Source organism: Fulmarus glacialis, unplaced genomic scaffold, assembly GCF_000690835.1.
Source record: "Fulmarus glacialis isolate BGI_N327 unplaced genomic scaffold, ASM69083v1 scaffold1425, whole genome shotgun sequence".
NCBI classification, from domain to species: domain Eukaryota; kingdom Metazoa; phylum Chordata; class Aves; order Procellariiformes; family Procellariidae; genus Fulmarus; species Fulmarus glacialis.
Window position 1 is genome coordinate 32494 of NW_009214685.1, and position 19820 is coordinate 52313.

The window sequence follows — 19820 nt, forward strand, 5'->3', positions numbered from 1 at the left end:
CTCCAGCACTTGCTGGAAAGTGCCTGCAGCCCCTTTTACAGATTGCAACTTACCTGTTGCTTGATTCTGCTCTTGCACGTGTCCTCTGAGCAAGAAGGGACATGGAGCACACAGCTCCTTGGGCTGGTTAGTGTTTGTGTTGAATTAAGGACTGTTGGTGATGATAGAGAGGCACACGGGTCATTAGCTAGAAACAGCTTTCTCCGTCGTTCCCGTTTGGCTTCTGTTTGTCCTCGCAGGGGTGCCTGGAGATGGACAGATGAGAGGACTGGACTTTGATATACTTTTCCCCCCTTGAAGAAAAGCACCTGGCTGAACGTGACCTTTCTCTTTAATTGTTTCTGTATTTTTCCATGCTGAGGGACTTTCACAGTTTCTGCAGAGCAGTTGTGTTGTTCAGAGGTGGGGGTGGCTGGGCTGGTGTCTTGGATAGCAGATGTGTCCCCATGCTGGGTTCAGTGCTACAGCAGGAGGCCCTCAAATGCTGAACCACTGCAGCGAGCGAAGGATCGCCTTTAAACTGCCAGCAGTTAAGCTTGATTTTTTTTTTGACTACGTAGATGAAACTTTTGAGACAAATACTCTGGTTCCAGTTTGATCTGTAATTTATTTGAATGCACAAGTTTTCCCTGAGGGCTTTTTCAGGCTGATTTGGATGGGGCAAGATGGACATCTAGTGGCTGGCTGGGACTGTCATGGCACTGTCCACGTATCTCAACAGCTTCAGCAGCAGATCGAACAGTCCTGCCTTTTCCCAATTTGTCCTGCCATTTCCCAATTTGATTTACTTATAGTAGGTGTTTCACAGCAACATGTCTACAAAAGTTTCATATTTTGGGGAAAGACAAGTAGCTGTTTTGCCTGTGACAGTATATCAGATCCCAATTCTGCAGGAGCAGCAGTCCAATTTGGAGATGTAACCTGAGAGGCACGTTGCCATGGACAAAAAGATACTGCGGTCCAGATTTGCATCTCCTTCTGGCTCGATCGTGCAGGTTCCTGATAGCTAAACCTCATGGTACTGCTGGAGGAGGAGAGGATTGCTGCTCTCGCTTGCTGGCGTTAGGGAGCTGGAGCGTGAGTGCAGTGAGCTCGGTCCAGCTAGCAGCGAGCGTGAGCTCCTGCCTCGGCTGCCAGCTCTGGCGATGGACACATCCTGTCCTGCCTACTCTTCCCGGAGCTGCAGCAAACACCGGGAGAGGTAAAGTGAGCCCCTGTCTGTGGGCAGGCACAGAGGGAAGAATGGAGAAGGGGGAGAATTGCTATGACTTGTGCCTGGCTGTTGCTGAAGCCTTGGGGATTTATTTAACTGAGAGCAGAAGCCAGTGCTGGAACGTGGCTGTGCAATAAAACACAGTCACCCCTTCTAGCGCAGTGGTCTCGATGGAGAAAGTCACAGTGGCGTAGCTGTGTAGGGGTGAGCTTTAAACGTATCGTGAACTGATCTGCAACTGGTTCAGCTCGTGCTTGCACACACAATCTGTGTGTGTTGGGCCATTTGTTTTGGTTTTTTTTAATGGGTTTTTAGGTTTGTCTTGTTGTTTCTTTCCATCAGTGTGAACATGTCCTTCAGTTCCATGTGTGACAACCGGTGGATGTCTCACACTGGAAATGCTTCTGCTTCTTTTTTTTGCTTTGAAGAGTTTTGACTGTAAGCTGGTCGGCGGTCCCAGTTCCCGAGGGGGCTGGGATCCAAGGGGTACATATGTTCCTGTGCATATATGTTTATATACAGGTGGAAGATGGGGGCAGAACCCAGATTCCTGGTAGTGGTGATGAAGAGGAAATCACGGGTATACAGCGTACCGAGGGGAAACCAAGACATATTTGAAAGTGCTGAGAGTTAATATGCTATTGCTTCAAGCGACAACTTAACGGCCTGTCTCACAGAGGCGAATCGCTTCTCTGAAGTTTCTAACAGCGCCTTTTCTCTCCAGAACTGGAGCCATCCACATCGGTGACCGGATATTAGCGATTAATAATGTGAGCCTCAAGGGCAAACCGCTGAGCGAAGCCATTCACCTGCTGCAGATGGCGGGAGAGACGGTCACTCTGAAGATCAAGAAGCAGATGGAGAGTGAGTTGGGGAGCCTGGTTTGGGGTGGGAGGGTGAAGGCACACCCCGGCAGGACCCCCAGGCAATGGAGTAGGTAGCGCTGTGGGTTTTCCTTCATGTGTTGTGAGACGAGGCAGCGTGGTCAGGGGCATGGCTGGGGACAGAGGGAAAAGATGGACGTTTTTTTGACTTCTGACTCACAGTTTTAAAAAAAAGCAACCCAGGGGCTCCCTGTGCTACTGGGAAGAGAAGAGACAGCAGGTTTATTGGCGATAATAACTTTTTTTCAGATTGAGACCTTGTGCTCTTGGTGCCATTCACTGTCTGTGTGGGTGTTTCACACAACAGTGAAGCAGAAGGTGCTTTTAATAGTAGAAGAGTGAAGGTTTTTTTGAAATATAAACCCCCTCAAAAGTGAGCAAGGGGACTCTGAGCTGGTAGAATCCATGAAAAAAAACCTCCGCCTTTAATTCAACTTTTTGAAAGCGATTGGCAATAAATCTTTTATGCCCCTTTTTCTGGCTCGGGGCCCTAAGATCATCTTTCAAAGCATCTACCATCACTCTAGAAATCCCCTTCTCATTTCCCTGCCAAGCTCCCTGTGGCTTTGAAGTTGTTCCTCTTGACACTGTATCAAAGAGCAGTAGCATATTTAGTACGGGCAGGCCACTTCTTTGGGGGACACAGAGAGGGGATCGGGGAAACCAGGGAACATGCAAACTTTTCTCCCCAACTTCTTTGAAGTCACAGCCAAACAGAGGCTCTTTCATCAAGTTCAGAAAGTAGTGGGTGCATTCTGGCTGCATTTCTGTCCCTCCCCGCACCCAGTATTTTCTATCTTTTTTGTGCCATGCTTCTGCAGTCTGCAGATTTAGCTGGACCTACCCAGCCTGTGGCCCATGGTGCTGCATAAATTGGAAGAAATCAAGTGATAAAGGTCTTCTAAGCAGGCCTGGCCCATGGGATGTCTGTCCTGCATCTGAAGAAGTAGCATCGCTCTTAAACGTAGTACTTCTGTAGACCTCAAAGCAGTTTGCAAGTGTGTGGCAATGTACCTATTTCACAAATGGAGGAAGCCCAGGCAGGGGGTGGTGACTTAGCAAATAGAGGGGAATTGATGCCTCTTCAAGAAACCCCAGTCTCGTTCCCTGCAGCCAACTGTCTTGATCCTTGGTCTGAAATATTCTTTTTTCCCCCTGCTGACACTTAGCATTGTCACAGCCACTCGCTGAAATAATTGACATGCAAGTGCCAGTTGGAGACTCGTTAATCATTCTGAGAATGAAGCAGGTATAATTGAAATTTCAAGGTAATCTTGTGTTAATCATGGTGAGCAATCTTCTGAATGCTTGGAAAATAGGGACTTTCAGGACACTGGCCTTTGTTTGGTAAAATAATCTGTCCTCACTGACAAATACAGACTTTCAGAGGGCTTTTCATCCCAGCCTCTGCGAGTCAGAGATCCAGGGCATGGATGGCTAACAGGATATCTAATCAACGAGGACTTTAAAATATTCAGTGCAAAGAAATGCTTGTGCTGAGAAACCATTCCTTGCATAGCTTTTGCCTGAAAGGGAATTTGATATAATGATAATAAGGGCTATTATTACTAAAATAATGAAAGGGAATGACTGAGCTTCATCATCCACATTCAGCTTTCCATTTTCCAATCACTAATCAGGGGAAATTCAGCCTCAAAATACCAGGCCCAGGAATTCCACTGTTGTCATGAGACTGTATGGGAGACTCTCAGAGAGATGGTGATTAGCCCTGAATTGATACGAGGTTGTACAATCTTGGAAGGGGGCTATAACTTCCATCTGCGGTAGTTTGGGACCGGGTTGGAATCTCATTGATTGAATCTACATCTGCTTGTAACACAAAGTTTGCAGCCAGCACCCTGACTAGGTGCTGCTTTGGCACTGTTTGGGTCCCGTCCCCAAAGGCAGATCATGCCAGAAGCAATTTGGCTGGAAGCACTGCTGATCTGAGTAAAAAGGAGGCTCTCTGAGACCAGAGAAGCTATGGGCTATTGCTTGCAAAGGCCAACACTTCTCTGGGCAGGGCTGTTCAGAGGAAGCTTCCAAAGGCACAAGAAGATGTGCTTTTGAACTGAGATTAGGTCCCAACTCTCATAATTGGGAATCCTCAAATCCCTATGGTTGCTCCTTATATTCCATGTGCTAAAAACTCAGGCATTTTTTCTCGGTTCAGCTTGAGATAAGAGTACTGCATGAAATTCTTTCAACTGTATTGCACAGGCCTTTCTCAGCTACTTTTGAAGAGCTAAAGAGCTTCTTCAAAAGACTTACAGTACCTGGCCTTGCTCCTGCGTCAGCATAAGCCTTTCCCTGAGGCTTGCTCTTTGTGCCTGCTGAGGAGGCATGTTCTGGTTTCAGAATCCTATCCCAAGAAGTCGGGCAGTATAAACGAAGTGAGCGACCCAGAAGATGAACTGACGGACTCCCAGAAAACTAGCAAGCTGTCTGAGATATACTCCACCACAATTCCTAGCGTGGACAGTGCTATGGAGTCCTGGGATGGCTCCGGCATTGATGCTGGGTACGGAAGCCAAGGTAAGCCAGGGTTGTCTTTTCTTAGGGGTCTCTGGGCCAAGGTGAAGATAGGCAGAGCCTCTGAACCCGTCTGGGGACTGAACGTGAGCCAAAGCCTGTGGTCTGACTGCATTTGCATGGCTTCTTGCTTCCAGCGAGGAACAAAATATATTTTAAAATGCACTCACATGGTGCTCTGAGTTGATGTATCTGCTTTAGGTTTTTATTGGAACATTTCTTCTGGCTTATATGGCATACTGTTCACAGCATTTTCAAAACCATTACAGCACTTTATAATTCACATAATCGGAGGAAGTATTCACTGGCCATATGTCTTACAGAGTATTTGGTCCATAGCTCACTTTTAATTCTCCAGAGAGGCCATGCAGGACATATTAATTCTCTTCAGGATGTTTTAAAATCCACAAGAATGTTTTGTGACTAGAAGCACTCACTCAAAAAAATAATTAAGGTAATACTACAAGGAAGTATCTCTAACTCTCCAGTGAGTGATCAGATGAACACATGTCTTCGAGGCCAGGTTTATTCAGCTGTGGCTTCTGGCAGACATATGGAATTGGGATGGAGGATGCTCTAGTCATGGGAATAGATTTTTACTTGGAGGAAAGCACTGGAAAATAGTTATTCCAGTTCAGATTTAGTGATGTAAGCTAGTATTAGCCCATATTGAAACAAAACAAAACCCTGAATCACCTCTGCAAAAGGCAATTGGTGAAAAGGCTGCTGTCCGGTACAGAATGTGAAAACAGGGAGGGATGCTGCAGGAGCGGTGTTGCAAAGCACCTTCAATGTGCTGAGCAAGGTGTGTGCTTGTGCTCACTGTGCTTGGACTTAGAAAAGTTCAAAGGACAGCACTGCGCGGGTGTCTCTTCCACCACGGCTGTGTCTTCCTTCAGCCTCCATTGGTCTGAAGTCTTAATCTGGGAGTACAGTTGGGACTGGAGGCTTCATTAAGGAGGAGTCCCCTGGCTTTCATAATGCTGCAATCCTTCTCCATCTAATTGAATGTTAACACAAGTTGGACACTGGATTTAGCAAAGCGATTGCTTTTACCGGTAAATTGAGAACGAGTAATTGAGCACAGAGCCCCAGGGAGCAGGGCTGATGCCAAGTTGCCCAACATCCATAGACTGCACCTTTGCTTCAGGGGCTTTCTCTAGCCAAGGTAATTGCATTTGGCTGCACGGTGGTGTGCTGGCGCTGGCTGGGAAGAGGGGTGCTGGAGGACAGGGGGGACACGCGGGGTTGCCCATGGGGTGGGCAGGGAGACCTGGGATACACAGAGCTTGGAGATTGGAGTTTACACCCCAAATGGAGAACCACAGATTGCGCTTTGCAGCCTTGCGGGTTTTAGGTTCATCCACAGATTTAGGAAACCGCTGAGGGAAGGGTTTGGGCGAGGGAGCTGTGCCGGGCCTGGTGGGAACATGCCACCAGGTGGCTCTGAATCCCAGGGATCCAGCCCGTCTCCTTGGAAGGAGGAGGTGAAACCGGTGGCACCCAAGTGACAGCTCTACACACATACCCTGCGGTCTCCGGCCCCTGCACCCAGCCCAAACCTGCTGCCCACCCGCTGCAGTGACCTGCAGCCAGGGACCTTGTTCTGCTCTGGCAGGCAGCGAGCGCTCCTGACTGCGGTAAGAGGTTGGCAAGCACTTTTCTGGGGCTCTCTCCAGAGCAGTCTAACCTTTAAAAACACACGGAGGAAACACTCAGCTAAGTGAAATAACAGGCCTTGGCATTTTCAAAGAAAGTGCTGGCGTTGGCTTTGGGTATTTCCAGTGCTCTTAGCTGTTTGGGAGGTCAAGTCTCCCTTAATTATGTGTTTCTCCGTTACCTCTTCCTGTTTGCTTGGCACAGCGTGTGATGGAAGTATACGATGTTTCTTGGAAAGGCTGTGAGGATTTCTCTGAAATGTTGAATGGGCAGCAGGAGGTGGGCAGGGGACTCAAGAGATTTATTTCCAGTGCAGATGGTCCTGACACTGCTGAGGAATGCTCTGTTTTGGAAGGTTTCTATCCAGGCAGCTCCTCGTGAGACCTGGGGTTCTTGTGACTTGGTAGTGTTGGATTTGCATCTCCAGAGTACACAGTACAGGGGAGTCCTTGGGGGCAGACACAGCAAACTTGTCTGATTTCATCCTAACGGTCTGTATTGATCTCCTATCAAATGTGATACAGATGAGCCTCCCCTTCTCTCAGGACAGCAGAGTTTTTCCTCCTGTTCCTTGCCTTTTACAGACATGTCCCTGAAGCAGTTTTCTGTACCTGCAGCAGTGGATCCCGAAGGCATGGAAGGGCTCTGCCACCTGCGGGAACTGGTGGGCAGCTCTCGAGATCAGGGCTGGCTCTTCATCATTTAACCACTGCTGAGCACACTGGAGCTGGTGACCACCACCAGGTACCCTCAGCACCGCCAGGCTTGTTGAAGGGAGGCTGTTGCATCAGGCTGCTCTGGATGCAGTTTCTTTGCTGCTGTCTTTCTATATCCTATTATTTTTTTTCATGCTGTCCATTAAGTCCCAAAGACAGTTGAGAATCTAAATGGAGATTTCTTTTTTCCTAATAGAAATCAGGCTTCTAAATCCTTCAAAATGAATGGGGTTGGGCATGCTGACGGAGGCTTGGCAGCATCTTCCCTTTACCCTTTGAAGGACTCGATGTATTTAAACAGCACAATTTTCTGTTTTCAGCAGCACAATTTCTGATGGGTTCAGTGTGGAAACAGGAGCCATTAACTAAGGTTGGAACTGGCTGGGGGTAGGATCTGCATCTGTGGGAATGTGAAGCCCCAGGTTTGTGGATCCTGAACCCACACCTCAAAGCTAATTAGAAGGGGAGAGCAAGGGAGAAATGGGGCACCTTATGACAAGACCTGAGAAGCTGTTTTGGTTAAAGCAAGAAGAGATGGGACAACAACTCCTTTTGGATGACTGAAATGGAAGCAGTATGCAATCCAGATGGACTCAGGTTTGGGATTTGGGGAAGGAGGCTCTCCTGGCTCAGCATGACTTAACTCTATTTGAGTTTTCTGACCAGGTATTACCTTCTCTCTCTACACTGCCTCTTGCCTTCCCTAGGTACGTACATACCTCAGGCTGCGGGCATAGCCCTCCATCCGCACGAATGGAGACACAGCAGGCAAAAGAGCAGCACCCCTCCGGGGGACCCCAGGAAAAACTACCCCTACATGGATGGAAGCTTCAGTGAAGACGACTGGGACAAGCCCAGCAGGTACGGAGGGGTGGGAGGAGGCAGGGAGGTGCATCTGCGAATGTGGGTGTCACTGCACAGGGACGAGGGAGCATGGGAATGTGATGGAGTGGCCAGTGATGTCCCCACCTTGGCATCGGGCAGCCATGGGAAGGGGTGCTGGGGTGTTGATCTGCTCTGTCAAACCACCTCGACATTGCCAGGTTACCCTGGGTGTAGCTCTATGGCACCTCTTCCGTGGCTAGGTGACATTTGTGTCTGGAGTTAGGGCGGTCTCAGCTGCATGGACTACAGGTTCTTACCACGTCTCGTACTCCTGCCATGTAAAGGCTGCAGTATTTTCATAGTTCAGGTGTAATAAATAGGCATGGCCAGGACTGTCCCCTCTTGTGTTGGCCAGACACTTTCGAGTGAGGATGCAGCTCACAAGAGCTTGATGACACGAAGCCAAAAAGGCCAGACGAAGCTCTTGGAGGAGTGTGAGGCTGCATGTCCAAGTTAAAATCTCTCAAAGCTATGGCTGGACATCTCTCTCCATCACACTTTGGCCCTTCCAGCACCACGGCCAAAGCCATGCCGAGTGAGCGTGGTTGAGTTAATCCCCCGGCTCGGCCAGCGTGGGAGAAATCCTGCAATACCTCTCGAGCCCATGGAGGAGGCTGCAGCTGCCCCTCGCTTTGGGTGAAAATCCTGCTGGATCTGCCCTGGCCAGAGGCTGCCCCTCGCTGAGCCATACACGGTGGAAAAGCCTCGTTGCTTTGTAACTAACCCTCCCCTCAACATCCTCCAGAGTCCCCACAGTTGTGTGTGTCGTGTTGTTACTGTCGGTTCATTTTTTTTCTGTTTTTTTTTCCTTAACTTTTGTTTGTCCAGACAAAACCCTTAGAACATCTCATGGCCATTTCCACCTATTTAAAGATGATCAAACTGGCAGGAAGGCTGGCAGCGGCGGAGACTTTGTTCTTGTTTTGCCTCTCAGTAAGAGCCGGCTCGCAGAGGTCGTTGATCCCTCGTGGCCCTCCCAGCGAGGCCGCTGACAGCCAAAGTTAGCAAATCTGAGCACTGGAAGCTCCGCATGTCCCTAATGAGGGCTCCGAGCCCTGATGTCAAAGTGCAAGTGAAACGGTTCATGCTGCTGAGCCCTTTTTATTAGGGAGAAAAACAAAATGTCTCTAACCCCCGGCTGCCTTTAGCCTGGAAAAACCTGCTGACCCAGTGGTGTGAGAGCCCATACTGATTGATCTGCGTCCTGGATGTGTTTGTTATATTGCTGATCTGAGAGGCAAGAAACTGCTAACTGGAAGGAACGTTTGCCTCTTTGGGAGCCTGGGAGCAGAGGAAGGAAATGAGTAAGGGGAAAGAATCGAAAATTCCTTTTGGGGGGGAATTTTGGTTTGTTTTTATAAAGTCTTGCTGGGTATTTTTTTGACCTTTTTGCCTGGTGTAAAGGCTAGTGTCCTTTAAAAGCTGATGAAAGGTAGGAGGTAAATTTAAAATACAATAAGCCATGTCAGATATTGCTGTCTCCAGGCAGGCCACGATCCCACAAGGAGCAAAAGCGTGTGTGTGTGTGTGAGTTTACGCCTGCTCCAGACTCCCATTTAAAGCAGTGGATGAAAAGCTAAAGAGTTTGCAGTTAACAGAGATCTGGAAAAAGCTCTATTAATAGCCCAAGGGGTCATTATATATTTAATGGAGGCCAACCTCTCTTTGACTTGTACTCAGGTAAAATGTTTTGACTAAGTGGCTTTGGTGGATGAGCATCCCTACCCGTCTGCGATGCTGATGACCATTAAGCCATGTGAGATGCTGCCAGATGTTGCAGAGGTGGAGCCTTGTCCATGCAGCTCCTACTAAGATGCGTAGAAGATGCATTAGGGCTGCTCTAATGTCACTGTCCCCTTGGGGTCTCTCCCCATGACACATTAGTGGGTTTATTGTGACCTTGATTTAACACCGCGGAGAGTTTCCTTCAAGAGGCTCCTGTTCAACTGAGCGCTGACGGTCTGAGTTTTGCACAGAGCCTGGTGTTCAGTAAGCAGTGTCCGGTGTCACCTACTTCTCTGGCTTGTTCAGAGGACTTCAGCATGTTTAATTGCTATTTGCTTTAGAAGTCCAAGAATTGAACCTGGCTTGTGGTTAGAGATGAGAGATGCTGAAACTGCCAAGGTGGGAAATTGCCGTACCCCCAGCAAGACGCACACGGTGTTCACGTTAATGTGTGTTTGTACCAGCTTGAGTGAGGTTCTCTCTATCCTTATTCTCTGTTGTAGATAGAACTGGTGGCAATCTACATGGCCGTAAGTGCCATGACTGTTATACAGCAAAAAGAAAGAGACCTCCTAAAAGTAACAGCTCAGTTCCCTGGCCATCCCAAAGCAAATGAAACTTGGTTTATGTGGGTTATACATGACACTGTCGCTATTGCGGGCTGTAGTGTGCGTTTGCCTGTCCGGCCCAGGCCAATCATTTTTATATACATCTTTGCATTATTTACTCTCATAGAGACCTAATGTATTTATCATTTTCTCACCATGTCTGTTACCCTCTGTGTTTTTCTCTCTCTTCTCAGGTGTTCTGTGTCTCAGATCTGAGCTCTATCCCATCAGCCTTTGTACTAACAGTCTCTGAGGCTCCTGGTTTACCCATAACGCATCCTTTTTTCTTTCACTTCTCTATTTCACCAAAACGTCTTCCTAAACCTACAGTCTTCCTACAGGCACTTTTTAATTTACCCTTTGAACTTTGACATTACTACACCAACTTAATTCTTCCTTTGAAGGACACTTGCCCCGTTAGTAAATGCATGGAGGTCTCGTATTCGGACTCTTGTCTGAAAAGTTCATATTGTTTGCTTTTGTATATGAAGACTCTTCAAGTCTCTGCTTTTACTGGTGAGACACTTGCTGTAGCCTTGCGGCTTTCATCCCGCTGCAGAAGAGTGCTGACAATGTTTGGTTCCTACGTTACAACAGATACCCCAACCGCCAAAATGGCCTTGAGACCACTCACGAGGATAGTTTTTGGCGTGTTTTTGGAGAAGCTTTGGAGGATTTGGAAACATGCGGCCAGTCTGAACTTTTGAGGGAGATTGAGGTAAATCACTTTCTGAATTTGCTGCTGATCTGACTGTTTTGCTCTTGCTGTAAATGTTAGACTGTTTCCCCAGATCTGTTAATTGCCTGTAGCATCCCTGTGCTGCGAGGGGTGTGAAGAAGGGTTCGAGTTTAGTCCATGTCAGTGTTTGTGCTAATGGATAACTATGTCTCATTAGACAGTTGCTTGCCTGCACTTTTTCCCTGAGCCAATGACTTACCCACCAGGAACGCCACGCTCTTTTTGCAAACTGTTGCTGGCCAACAATCTTCACGTGACTGTTGGCAAACCTTCCCTATCAAACAGTAAACTCTCTGCTTGGAAAGATATTGTCTGTCCAAAGCACTTAAAGGCCAAGCAAAAGAAGCCCCCGAAAGCCCCACTGGGACTGAAGCCTTGGCTTACTTCAAATATAGACAGACCCAACATATATCTTGCATTCAGCTGTCACTCTGCCGGAAACTGTTTCAGTGAAATAGGTAATTGGAAGCTTTTCAGCCAGCCTTCCCCATGGAAAAATCTGAGAAAGTAATTGCTTCCTGCAGAAATAAAGGTGTTTCCTCTCTTCACAAACCACTTTCTCTTTTCTTTATCCAAAATGCTTTGGAGGTCATATTATTGTGTCCGGTTATAGGATGGGGAGCTTGGATTTCTAAGCTGAGGGATGCAAATAAAAGCGTCCCTCGAGACTGTTGAGCAACGGGAAGCAAACCTGCCTGGCAGGGTGAGACCTGTGCTGCTCCCCTCCCTGATTCAGCTCCCACAGCCCAAAAGGAGGAGCGGGACCCCACACACTCCTCTCTCCCCCTGCCTTCTGGGTGCAGAGGACTGGGGAGAGCTTGCTGGGTCGTGCCCTCCATCACCCCCAGTGGGACTGGTTTTATGCACAATTGCATATAGCTTAGGCTTCAGAGAGAAAAGGCGATTTCTGAATAATTGGAGGTGGAAAAGGAAAGACCTGTTTGGGTCTATATGTGAAAATATTGGTGACAAGGGACTTAGTAATTGTTCTTTCCTCCTTGATCCTTAGCAACCGTAAGTGGGGGAGGAAATCTCAGTTAAACTTATTGTGCTGAAGCACGAAACGGTGTATTTATTATCTTAACTGCTTAAGAAAATGCTGACTTAAAAAAAAAAACCACCCCCCACAAAAACCACCCCCCCCCAGCCCCCGCAAACTATAACTTCTTCCCTTGATGACTTATCTCCTGGACCTGAATGTATTTAGAAATGAGTTTAGGCAGCCGCTATCAACCTTTCTGAACTGTTGTTGACTACTTAAGAAAAAGTACCCTTCTGGAATGATGCATAGATGTTTCTCTTCTGCATAATGGCTGGCATCTCAATGTAAAAGAAGGGATTTGTTGGGCTACAGTGAAATGCCAGGACAGAGAAAATATCTTTCTGCCCAATCCTTTTCCTTTTCCAGGCATCCGTGGTGCAGGGATGCGTGGGCTTTTGATTCATGCTGTTTTAAGGCTTTGGAGCTTTGACAGTTATAGCAATGCTTTAAAAAATGTAAAGAAATTTTACAAAAAGCTGAGCAAGGATTTTGGTGTATTTAGCACATTTCTAGAATATTTTGGAAAGTTCTGGGGACAAAAGGAAAGTGCTGTGTTTTTAACAGAAGTCTGATGGGTTTCAACTCCCCTTTTATTGAATCCAAAGTACCACTGATCTGTTCCTCTCTCTCCGTGTGCCCATCCTTCCCCAGGTGTGGTGTGGGATGTGCAGTGCTCATTGGGGCTTTTGCTGTATCACAGGTTTCTAAGCCCCAGCTCCTGGCCACCTGTGTTGTTATGACACTCATAGATGTTTGTTTTTTTTTTTTTAAATAATTTAAAAAAAAAATTTAATCCTTCATGCTCCACATTTGAAAAAGAACGAGTCGTGCCAGATGACCCAAGATAGCCTGGAAACAGGTTCACACACAGTAGCAGTCCACTCCCAGACTACACGGTATGGGTAGGCTTTTTCCAGTATGCTAGTGGAACGTGTGTCCCCGCTTTGCTTTGAGGGCAACCAAGACATGGGAAAAAATATTTCCAGCCACAGGCTGGAGAATTCCAGAATTGCCCTTTCTTCTGCTTGCACTTAATCCAAAGCACCTAGCAAATTGCTTATGATGCTGCAAGGAGTATTTAAATACCTTGAAGATAGAGGAGGAGTCGAATGCTTAGGAACGGCACGCTGTTGGGTACTGGCTGGTTTCGGTATTTGCAGTGAACGAGGGAGGACACAGCGTGACACACACAGACCTTTTTGTTCTCCTCCCTGGCTCTGCAATGCTGGCATTGGTACAGCATGGCACGGCGTCCTGGGGGCTATTGAGGTTGCCTGAGGTCCATGAACAAACGTACCCTGGTTGGCTGTACCTCTGTTTCTTAATCTGTGTTTCAAGTATCTGGTAACTCAACATCCTTCCAGCGTGTAGCAGGTATTTGAGTTCTGTCCAAACCCGAGCTGATTAAGTCATTTTTGTGTGAAGACCTGAAAAGTGCAAAGCTAAAACGTTTTCTGTATTTTATCCATCCCTATTTGGGATAACGTGGGTAGTGCTGGCATTTTCATACTGCCCCAGAATTCGCTTTATTTGCCTTTGTTCCAGCTTGGAGCAAAGAACTGGCAGGCCTTGATTAGAGATTTAGAGAGATGACATGTCCCCTGTGCACAGGAGCAATTGCTATTTGACTTGGCACATTTAGCATTGCTGCATTTTGCTATCTGCTCCCTACCTTTCCTTTTCTTTCTTCTACCCTTTGACATTTAATGGGGCTGCAGACCCTTGGAGCCTGAACTTTGAAATGACAGTTTTCATTACACTGTTTAAATGGACTCTGTGACCTGGAGCCAGTTGAGGTTCCACAGACTGGATTCTTGACTTCTTTATTAGCTTTGATCAATGTAATCTCATTAGTGAAAAGCATTGCCAAATAGAGTAGAATCCACTTAGGGGCATCTTTTAATGGATGCTATCAAGGATAACCAGGCTTAAATACTACTTAATTTCATATTTTTAACTCAGTTTTCCTCAGTGACGGCTCCCATTTACTGACAGATAAAATCGTAATTTCTCTGCTGAATTGGTCTCAGTGGAGTCCCGTCGACTTCCCTGGACCATTACCAGCACTGTGCAAAGCTGATCGTGAGCTGCAGCCTTCAGGGGTAGGCTGGAGAGCCAGGCAGACACCGGTTCCTCTGGGAGCCTCCTGAGATTGGGATGTTCATCCTTCTTGACTACTACCAAGAAGGTTCCTGCACAAGAAGAGGTCTGCCTGGTCCCGTTTATATAAAAGAGGTCATCAAAAAATGAGGAGATGCTTCACAAATGCTTCTTTCTGAGATAAAACTCCATGTTGGGGTGGAAGACCATGCAGCAGGTCAGCGATAGACCTGGCAGCAGGCTCCTGAGGTCTGGAAATGGCTTTTATAGCTAACTGGAAGAGCTTCTTCGTACTTACTTTTCTGATTAATGAGAACAATGGCGTCCCCTGTTGTTGTCTGTGCCACTTTTGTTGCCGTGTGGTCCATCTCTTCCTGCTGCCGGCTCAACAAAGTGACTTTGTGCCCTCGCCCTACAGGCATCCATCATGACGGGGAGTGTGCACAACCTGGGCCTGGAGGGCAGCAAGCTGCTCCTGGACTCTGTCAACCCATCGGGACTGAGCCCGTTGAGGAAAGCAAACTCCAGCTGTGATGATGGACAGACCGAGGGTAGCAGCTCCCCTGCCAGGAAGAACGAGAAGAACCTGGACATAAAGAAGATCGAGAAGGAGATGCAGGAAATCATGTCCCCTACCCCCCTCGAGTTTCACAAGGTGTGTTGCCAAGGGTTGATCTGGCTGTGGCACTGCGGTATCTCAATGGTTAAAGCTGTAGAAGCTTTGCAGCCTTGCAGAAAATTTCCTTTGTTCAGAGGAACCCCCAGAAAATGTTCCTTGTTGAAGATGCCCCCCACCAAGGCCTGCAGTAAAGGTTTCCAGAGGGTCAGATGAAGAGGAAGGGGCCCCTTCAGAAGAGTAACGGGATTTAGCTGCCATACTTCAGCGGGGTTCAAACCTGTGCTTTGCTGTTTCCCTTTATTATATGAGATTTCCAGGTCCTTGTGTTCTGGAGTTCGTTAATCGGTGCTACAGATACAGGCGAGAGAGCTCAGAGTATGGCCCCATGGACACCCATCAGCCCTTTTCCAGTGGCATGCTCCATTCAGTAGTCCACTTTTCTTATAAAAAATAACTTACGATAATTTAAAAATAACTTATTTTCTCTCCCCTTCCATTGTATCCCCAGCCTTTCCTGAAGGGGTGCAAATGGTAGGACTTCAGCGATGGGATACTTGTTTGAATTCAGTACCCAACAGAATGTAGCCAGTTTAAGCATGGTGCAAGACAGCGGTAATTAGAAGAAGTAATTAACTATAGAAGCTGCTGATGCAGAATGCAAGCAGGGAAGGGAGCTGGAGAGGTTTCAAAAAATTTGATTGCCTTTTTCTTTCCTAGTGTGACTTTAGAACGAAACCTGCAGTTACGGTAGCTGGAAAAAACAACTTTTTCATGTTTGATCTGCTCTTGTCCTTGAGGGCATGGCAAATGTGTCTTTAAATAAAACTCCTTTGTACCTGAAGGGGGAGAGCTGTGTAATTAGGCATGTTATAGGGTGACTCTTCATTCTGCTGGAGCATCTGGTGTTGGCTGTGTTTGGAGATGAGGTTAAGGCCAGGTGGGCTGCTCCTGTGCGTCATCCTGGGCACTGTTCTTCCGAAGGACCGCACATCCATAAGGCTCACCTAGCCAAGAATGCGGTGATGGAGTTAGAGCCTCACGGTAGAGATGCACTCCCAGTTCGTGGGAGGCAAAGGGAGATTTTGGTGTTGGGGAATCAGTTGTCCCTGGCTCCCAGTGTTACCCTGTGGCAAGATACACTCCCAGCAGTGCACCCCTCCTTTAGATGAGGCCAAAGTGTGACGTGCTCAAGGGAGGGGTGATGAGGTTACCCATGTCTCGTCCTCAGTACATCACCACTTATTGATATGAATTTTCTGAAAAGAACTCGTGAATAATATGGAGAAGTTTAGATGTTCCAGATGTATTAAAAATGAGCTGTCTTCACATTTGACACACTACATTGAAAATTCCCCGTGAACATGTTGATTTTTCATGTGCCGGTCTGGCATACACAGGGGTTGCACAGCGTAACCTGGGCCAGCGAAGGCGATGCTCCATTAATAACACTTGCTTTGCTGCCCTTCGGGTGAAATATGGCAGCTGTCTGTATGACACTTGCAGTTCCTTCCACATCCAAGGGAGAGGGACTGCTGTGTGGTTGGTTATATGCCAGTCGCCAAAGCACTTCTCCATGCGGTCTACCTAAGCTGATGGTGTCTGGTAAATAAGGCTCAATCTGTATTAGCTGCCCAGGCTAGGAAAATCTGCCCGGGAGACCCAGAGCAGAATTGCTGTAGGTCCACACACATTACCTGTGCTATTCCTGTCCTGCCAACCCTGTACATCTCCTCCTGCCTCTGCTGCATTAACACATGTGTTCTGCTTCTGCCCCTTCAGATGACTCTCCACAAAGACCCAGAGAGTGAAGACTTTGGATTCAGTGTGTCGGACAGCCTGTTAGAAAAAGGTGTCTATGTAAATATGGTCCGTCCGGATGGGCCAGCAGATCAGTGTGGCCTCAAGCCATATGACAGAGTGCTTCAGGTAATAAATGCAAAATGCAGTTCTGGAGGCTGGGACGGAGTGAATGAGTGGCTGAGAGGAAGAGAGAAGTGAGACCCATCCATGGCAACACTAACTTTAATGAAAGGTAATAGTTAGCCAACTAGGTGAGCACTTAGCCACCAAGCGCTCAATGAGACCTGTGTTTTATAATGAGAAATCACTAGGTCGTACCCCTAGGTTATACCTATTCCAGGACGCAGCCTGCCTGGCACTGGCCTTTTTGAGCTTGGGCAGCTCAAAACAACCGAAAAGCTGTGTTGCTTCCCCCTCTCATCCTCAGTCCTTTTCCTATCGTGTAAGAGGGTGATTTTTGGATGAACTAGATTGTTGACCAATATGTGTTCCTGCAAAGCCCCATGTGGAATTAAGCGGTGTTCATGAAGTTCTGTGCATGCCTTTGACAACTAAGAGAGTTTTTTAGGAAACACATCCCTCAAGCAAAGTGTTTTTCGTAGATATTTTTCTTTGAAAGGTACTTGATCTGAAATAGCTGATGCAGAAACAGAATAAAAATTCTGGTCAAAAGAACAGTCTGTAATAAATGTGACCTGGGCATGTCGGACTACCAGAGGGGACAGTAAGAGCACGGTGAGTTTTGGAGATTGAAGAGGAGCTTTGTATGGATAAAAAACCAACTGTTTTAGCTTTGGGGCAACTCAAACAGCAACTGAGAAAGTGCAACCCCAATGGAAAAATTGCCACCATTTGGAAATGCAGATATTGTGACCATATTTGGAAACACTCAGAAAGATGTTTAGTTTTACTAATTTCTAGGCGGGCGTTGTTAGCAGGAGGATTAGAGCCAGTATATTATGTACCTCAGGTAACTGGAGAACTGGCAGCACTGTGGGGAACCTTGTTTAAGCTTGTTATGGTCTCTAGCCAGTTGGCTCCTATACAATTATTCCTTCTCGGCTTCAAATAAAAGATGGTGCAAGAATGAACAAGAAGCTAATTAGGCTCTGGGCTGCCTTTCTGTTGAATGTTGGACGTGTCGCTTTTTGCGAGTGCCAAGTGCTCTGGGAGGTGTGCCTGAAATCCTAAACAGAGCAGCATGGAGACTTTCGACACCCACCTTCCACATGCTGTGCCGCATGGTTTACACCTACAAGAAGACGAGGCGATTGCCATCGCGTTGACATGTGGAGTTGTGAATGAGGGATTGCAGACCTGCTACAGGCAACTCCCGGCAAGAAGCAGAGAGATGCTTCACAGTGCTGCTGCTGATGGGCATGATGATGTGCCTGAAGGCCAGCGAAACACCTCGTCCCTGCTGTAACAGACCCTCTGCCTCTCGGCTGGATGGATTAGCTGGAGCACAGCATCGCACTAATGGCCCTTCTGCACTGGAACTGCCTGGCTGGCGTAGAGCAAAGGCAGAGCAAGCTCCTGGCTTAGCTCTCCTTGTCCACATGTGGCCTAGAAATTGTCCTTAGTTACTACGCTGTAAGGAGCAGTATTGGCATCAACTGTGTGGACTCCAGCTAGGGCAGGGGGACACTGCTACCGTCACAGAGCCCAGCTCCAGGGGCATGCATTAATGCTGGGAAAGGATTTTGGATGGAGGGGTTGCATGGACTTATCAGCCCTTATCCAGAGAAGGAAGCAACGCCTGGCCCCAGGGGTTATGTTTGCTCCAAAGATGGGTGGGAAATTCCTTTCTCCCTTCCCTGCTTCCCCTCCCCATGCTGTTTGCCAGCCCCCTCCATCCTGGAGCTGTTGTGGCACCAAGCCCAGGTGCTCTGGTAGCTGTAGGCGAGAGAGCTGGGGTGGTTCTTGCAGGTGACCCAGCCTAGAAATATGCTTGAAGGTCTGCAAGAGACAGCAGTAAAAGTGCTTTCGCTGCTGAATCCCTCAGAGAGAATTTGCAGCTGCCTTCTGAGCCCAGTTGAAATGCATCCAGACTCCTCTGAAATGAAGGATGTAAATGGAGAGAGGAGAAGCAGAAATTGTTCAGTATAGTCTCAATTTACTGCTGGCTGAGCTGGAAAATGGTTGGCAGAAGCCTCAGGGTCTGAGCTGTATTTGTTTTCTAGGCGCTGACTACCCCCATCACAGTTTTAAGGCCAGTAAAAGCCATGATGGCAAAAAAAATTGTGGAAAATGGCAACCTTTCTCTACAGGCTTGAACTGGAGAATTGGTTTTGAGTCCTGCAGTGTTTAATACCTGTAATGCTGCCCCAGACACCGGGGGTCAGGGTTTGTGCCTGATCTAGACACTTTTTCCCCTTCCTATACCAGTTACCGCATTATTTCTCAGCTAAGCAAGGATGTGCTCAGCCTGAAGGGGTGCCCCTGCTCTGCTCTGCTGTGAACTTGGAATCAGGGACCCCCAAGAATTGCGCGTTTTCACAGGTGTGGGTTTAGCACCAGCCTTGCATTTTCTGACTAACAAACATGGTCTTTCTGTTGTTCCTCCCCATGGCATGTCCTAAATCCATCCCGACAGGTAAACCGCATCCGAACGAGAGACTTTGACTGCTGTCTGGCTGTTCCCCTGATTTCGGAGGCTGGAGATAAGCTGGACCTGGTGATCAGCCGAAACCCCTTGGCACTTGCTGCCAACGCTCCCCCGGAGGGGAACAGAGAGCTGCCGGCGCAGGTGGCCCGTGGCGCCGAGGTCAAGGCGAGCGTCCAGATGCTCTGAGCAGCGGGAGCAGAGCAGATGGTGCCTGGGGCCTCTGCTGAGCCATTGTGGTATTTGGGGTGTTTTTCCTGGTTTTTGCACTGGTATCTGTAAAGGCTGTGTATACCATAACCTGCAAGTGGGGAGGTGGGTCTTCAGTTGAGCTGTTGCCTGTAGACTGCCAAATATTGCTGGGAAGGTTGGAGCTGGATGTGCATCTCAGGCCGTGGGCAGCGCCGGTGATGGGATGAGCTGCCAACGGGAGGAAGGAGCGTCCGCAGCCATCCCCCATGGCAGGGCATCTCCCTGCGCCCCAGCCAGCGGGGTGCGTGGGGTCCTGCCTCCGACACCCTCCTCACCCTGAAGGCCTTGGCCATCCTATAAACACACATGGTGCTATTATGTTTCTTGTTTGCTCGGTTAATCGCATACAGCAAGACTTGAAGCGCCTTTCCTTTTCTGTTGTGCCCAGCTCCGTCCTTTAAACACTCCCAATAAATTGATTTCTGCAGCCCCTTGCACTCC

The 19820-nt window shown here is 47.9% G+C and overlaps 1 protein-coding gene across 1 annotated transcript in view; it reads left to right on the top strand.

The window, feature by feature from the left end:
* GRIP2 (glutamate receptor interacting protein 2) overlaps nt 1-19316 on the top strand; it is a gene marked incomplete at its 5' end in the record, with an annotated part of 51806 nt that extends 32490 nt beyond the window's left edge. Inside the window, 7 exons of the mRNA XM_009578627.1 lie at nt 1938-2077; nt 4456-4632; nt 7712-7865; nt 10820-10940; nt 14522-14758; nt 16502-16648; nt 19119-19316. Coding sequence (XP_009576922.1) covers nt 1938-2077; nt 4456-4632; nt 7712-7865; nt 10820-10940; nt 14522-14758; nt 16502-16648; nt 19119-19316 — 1174 coding nt within the window. The remainder of the gene's footprint in view (nt 1-1937; nt 2078-4455; nt 4633-7711; nt 7866-10819; nt 10941-14521; nt 14759-16501; nt 16649-19118) is intronic.
* Nucleotides 19317-19820: the final 504 nt, after the last annotated feature.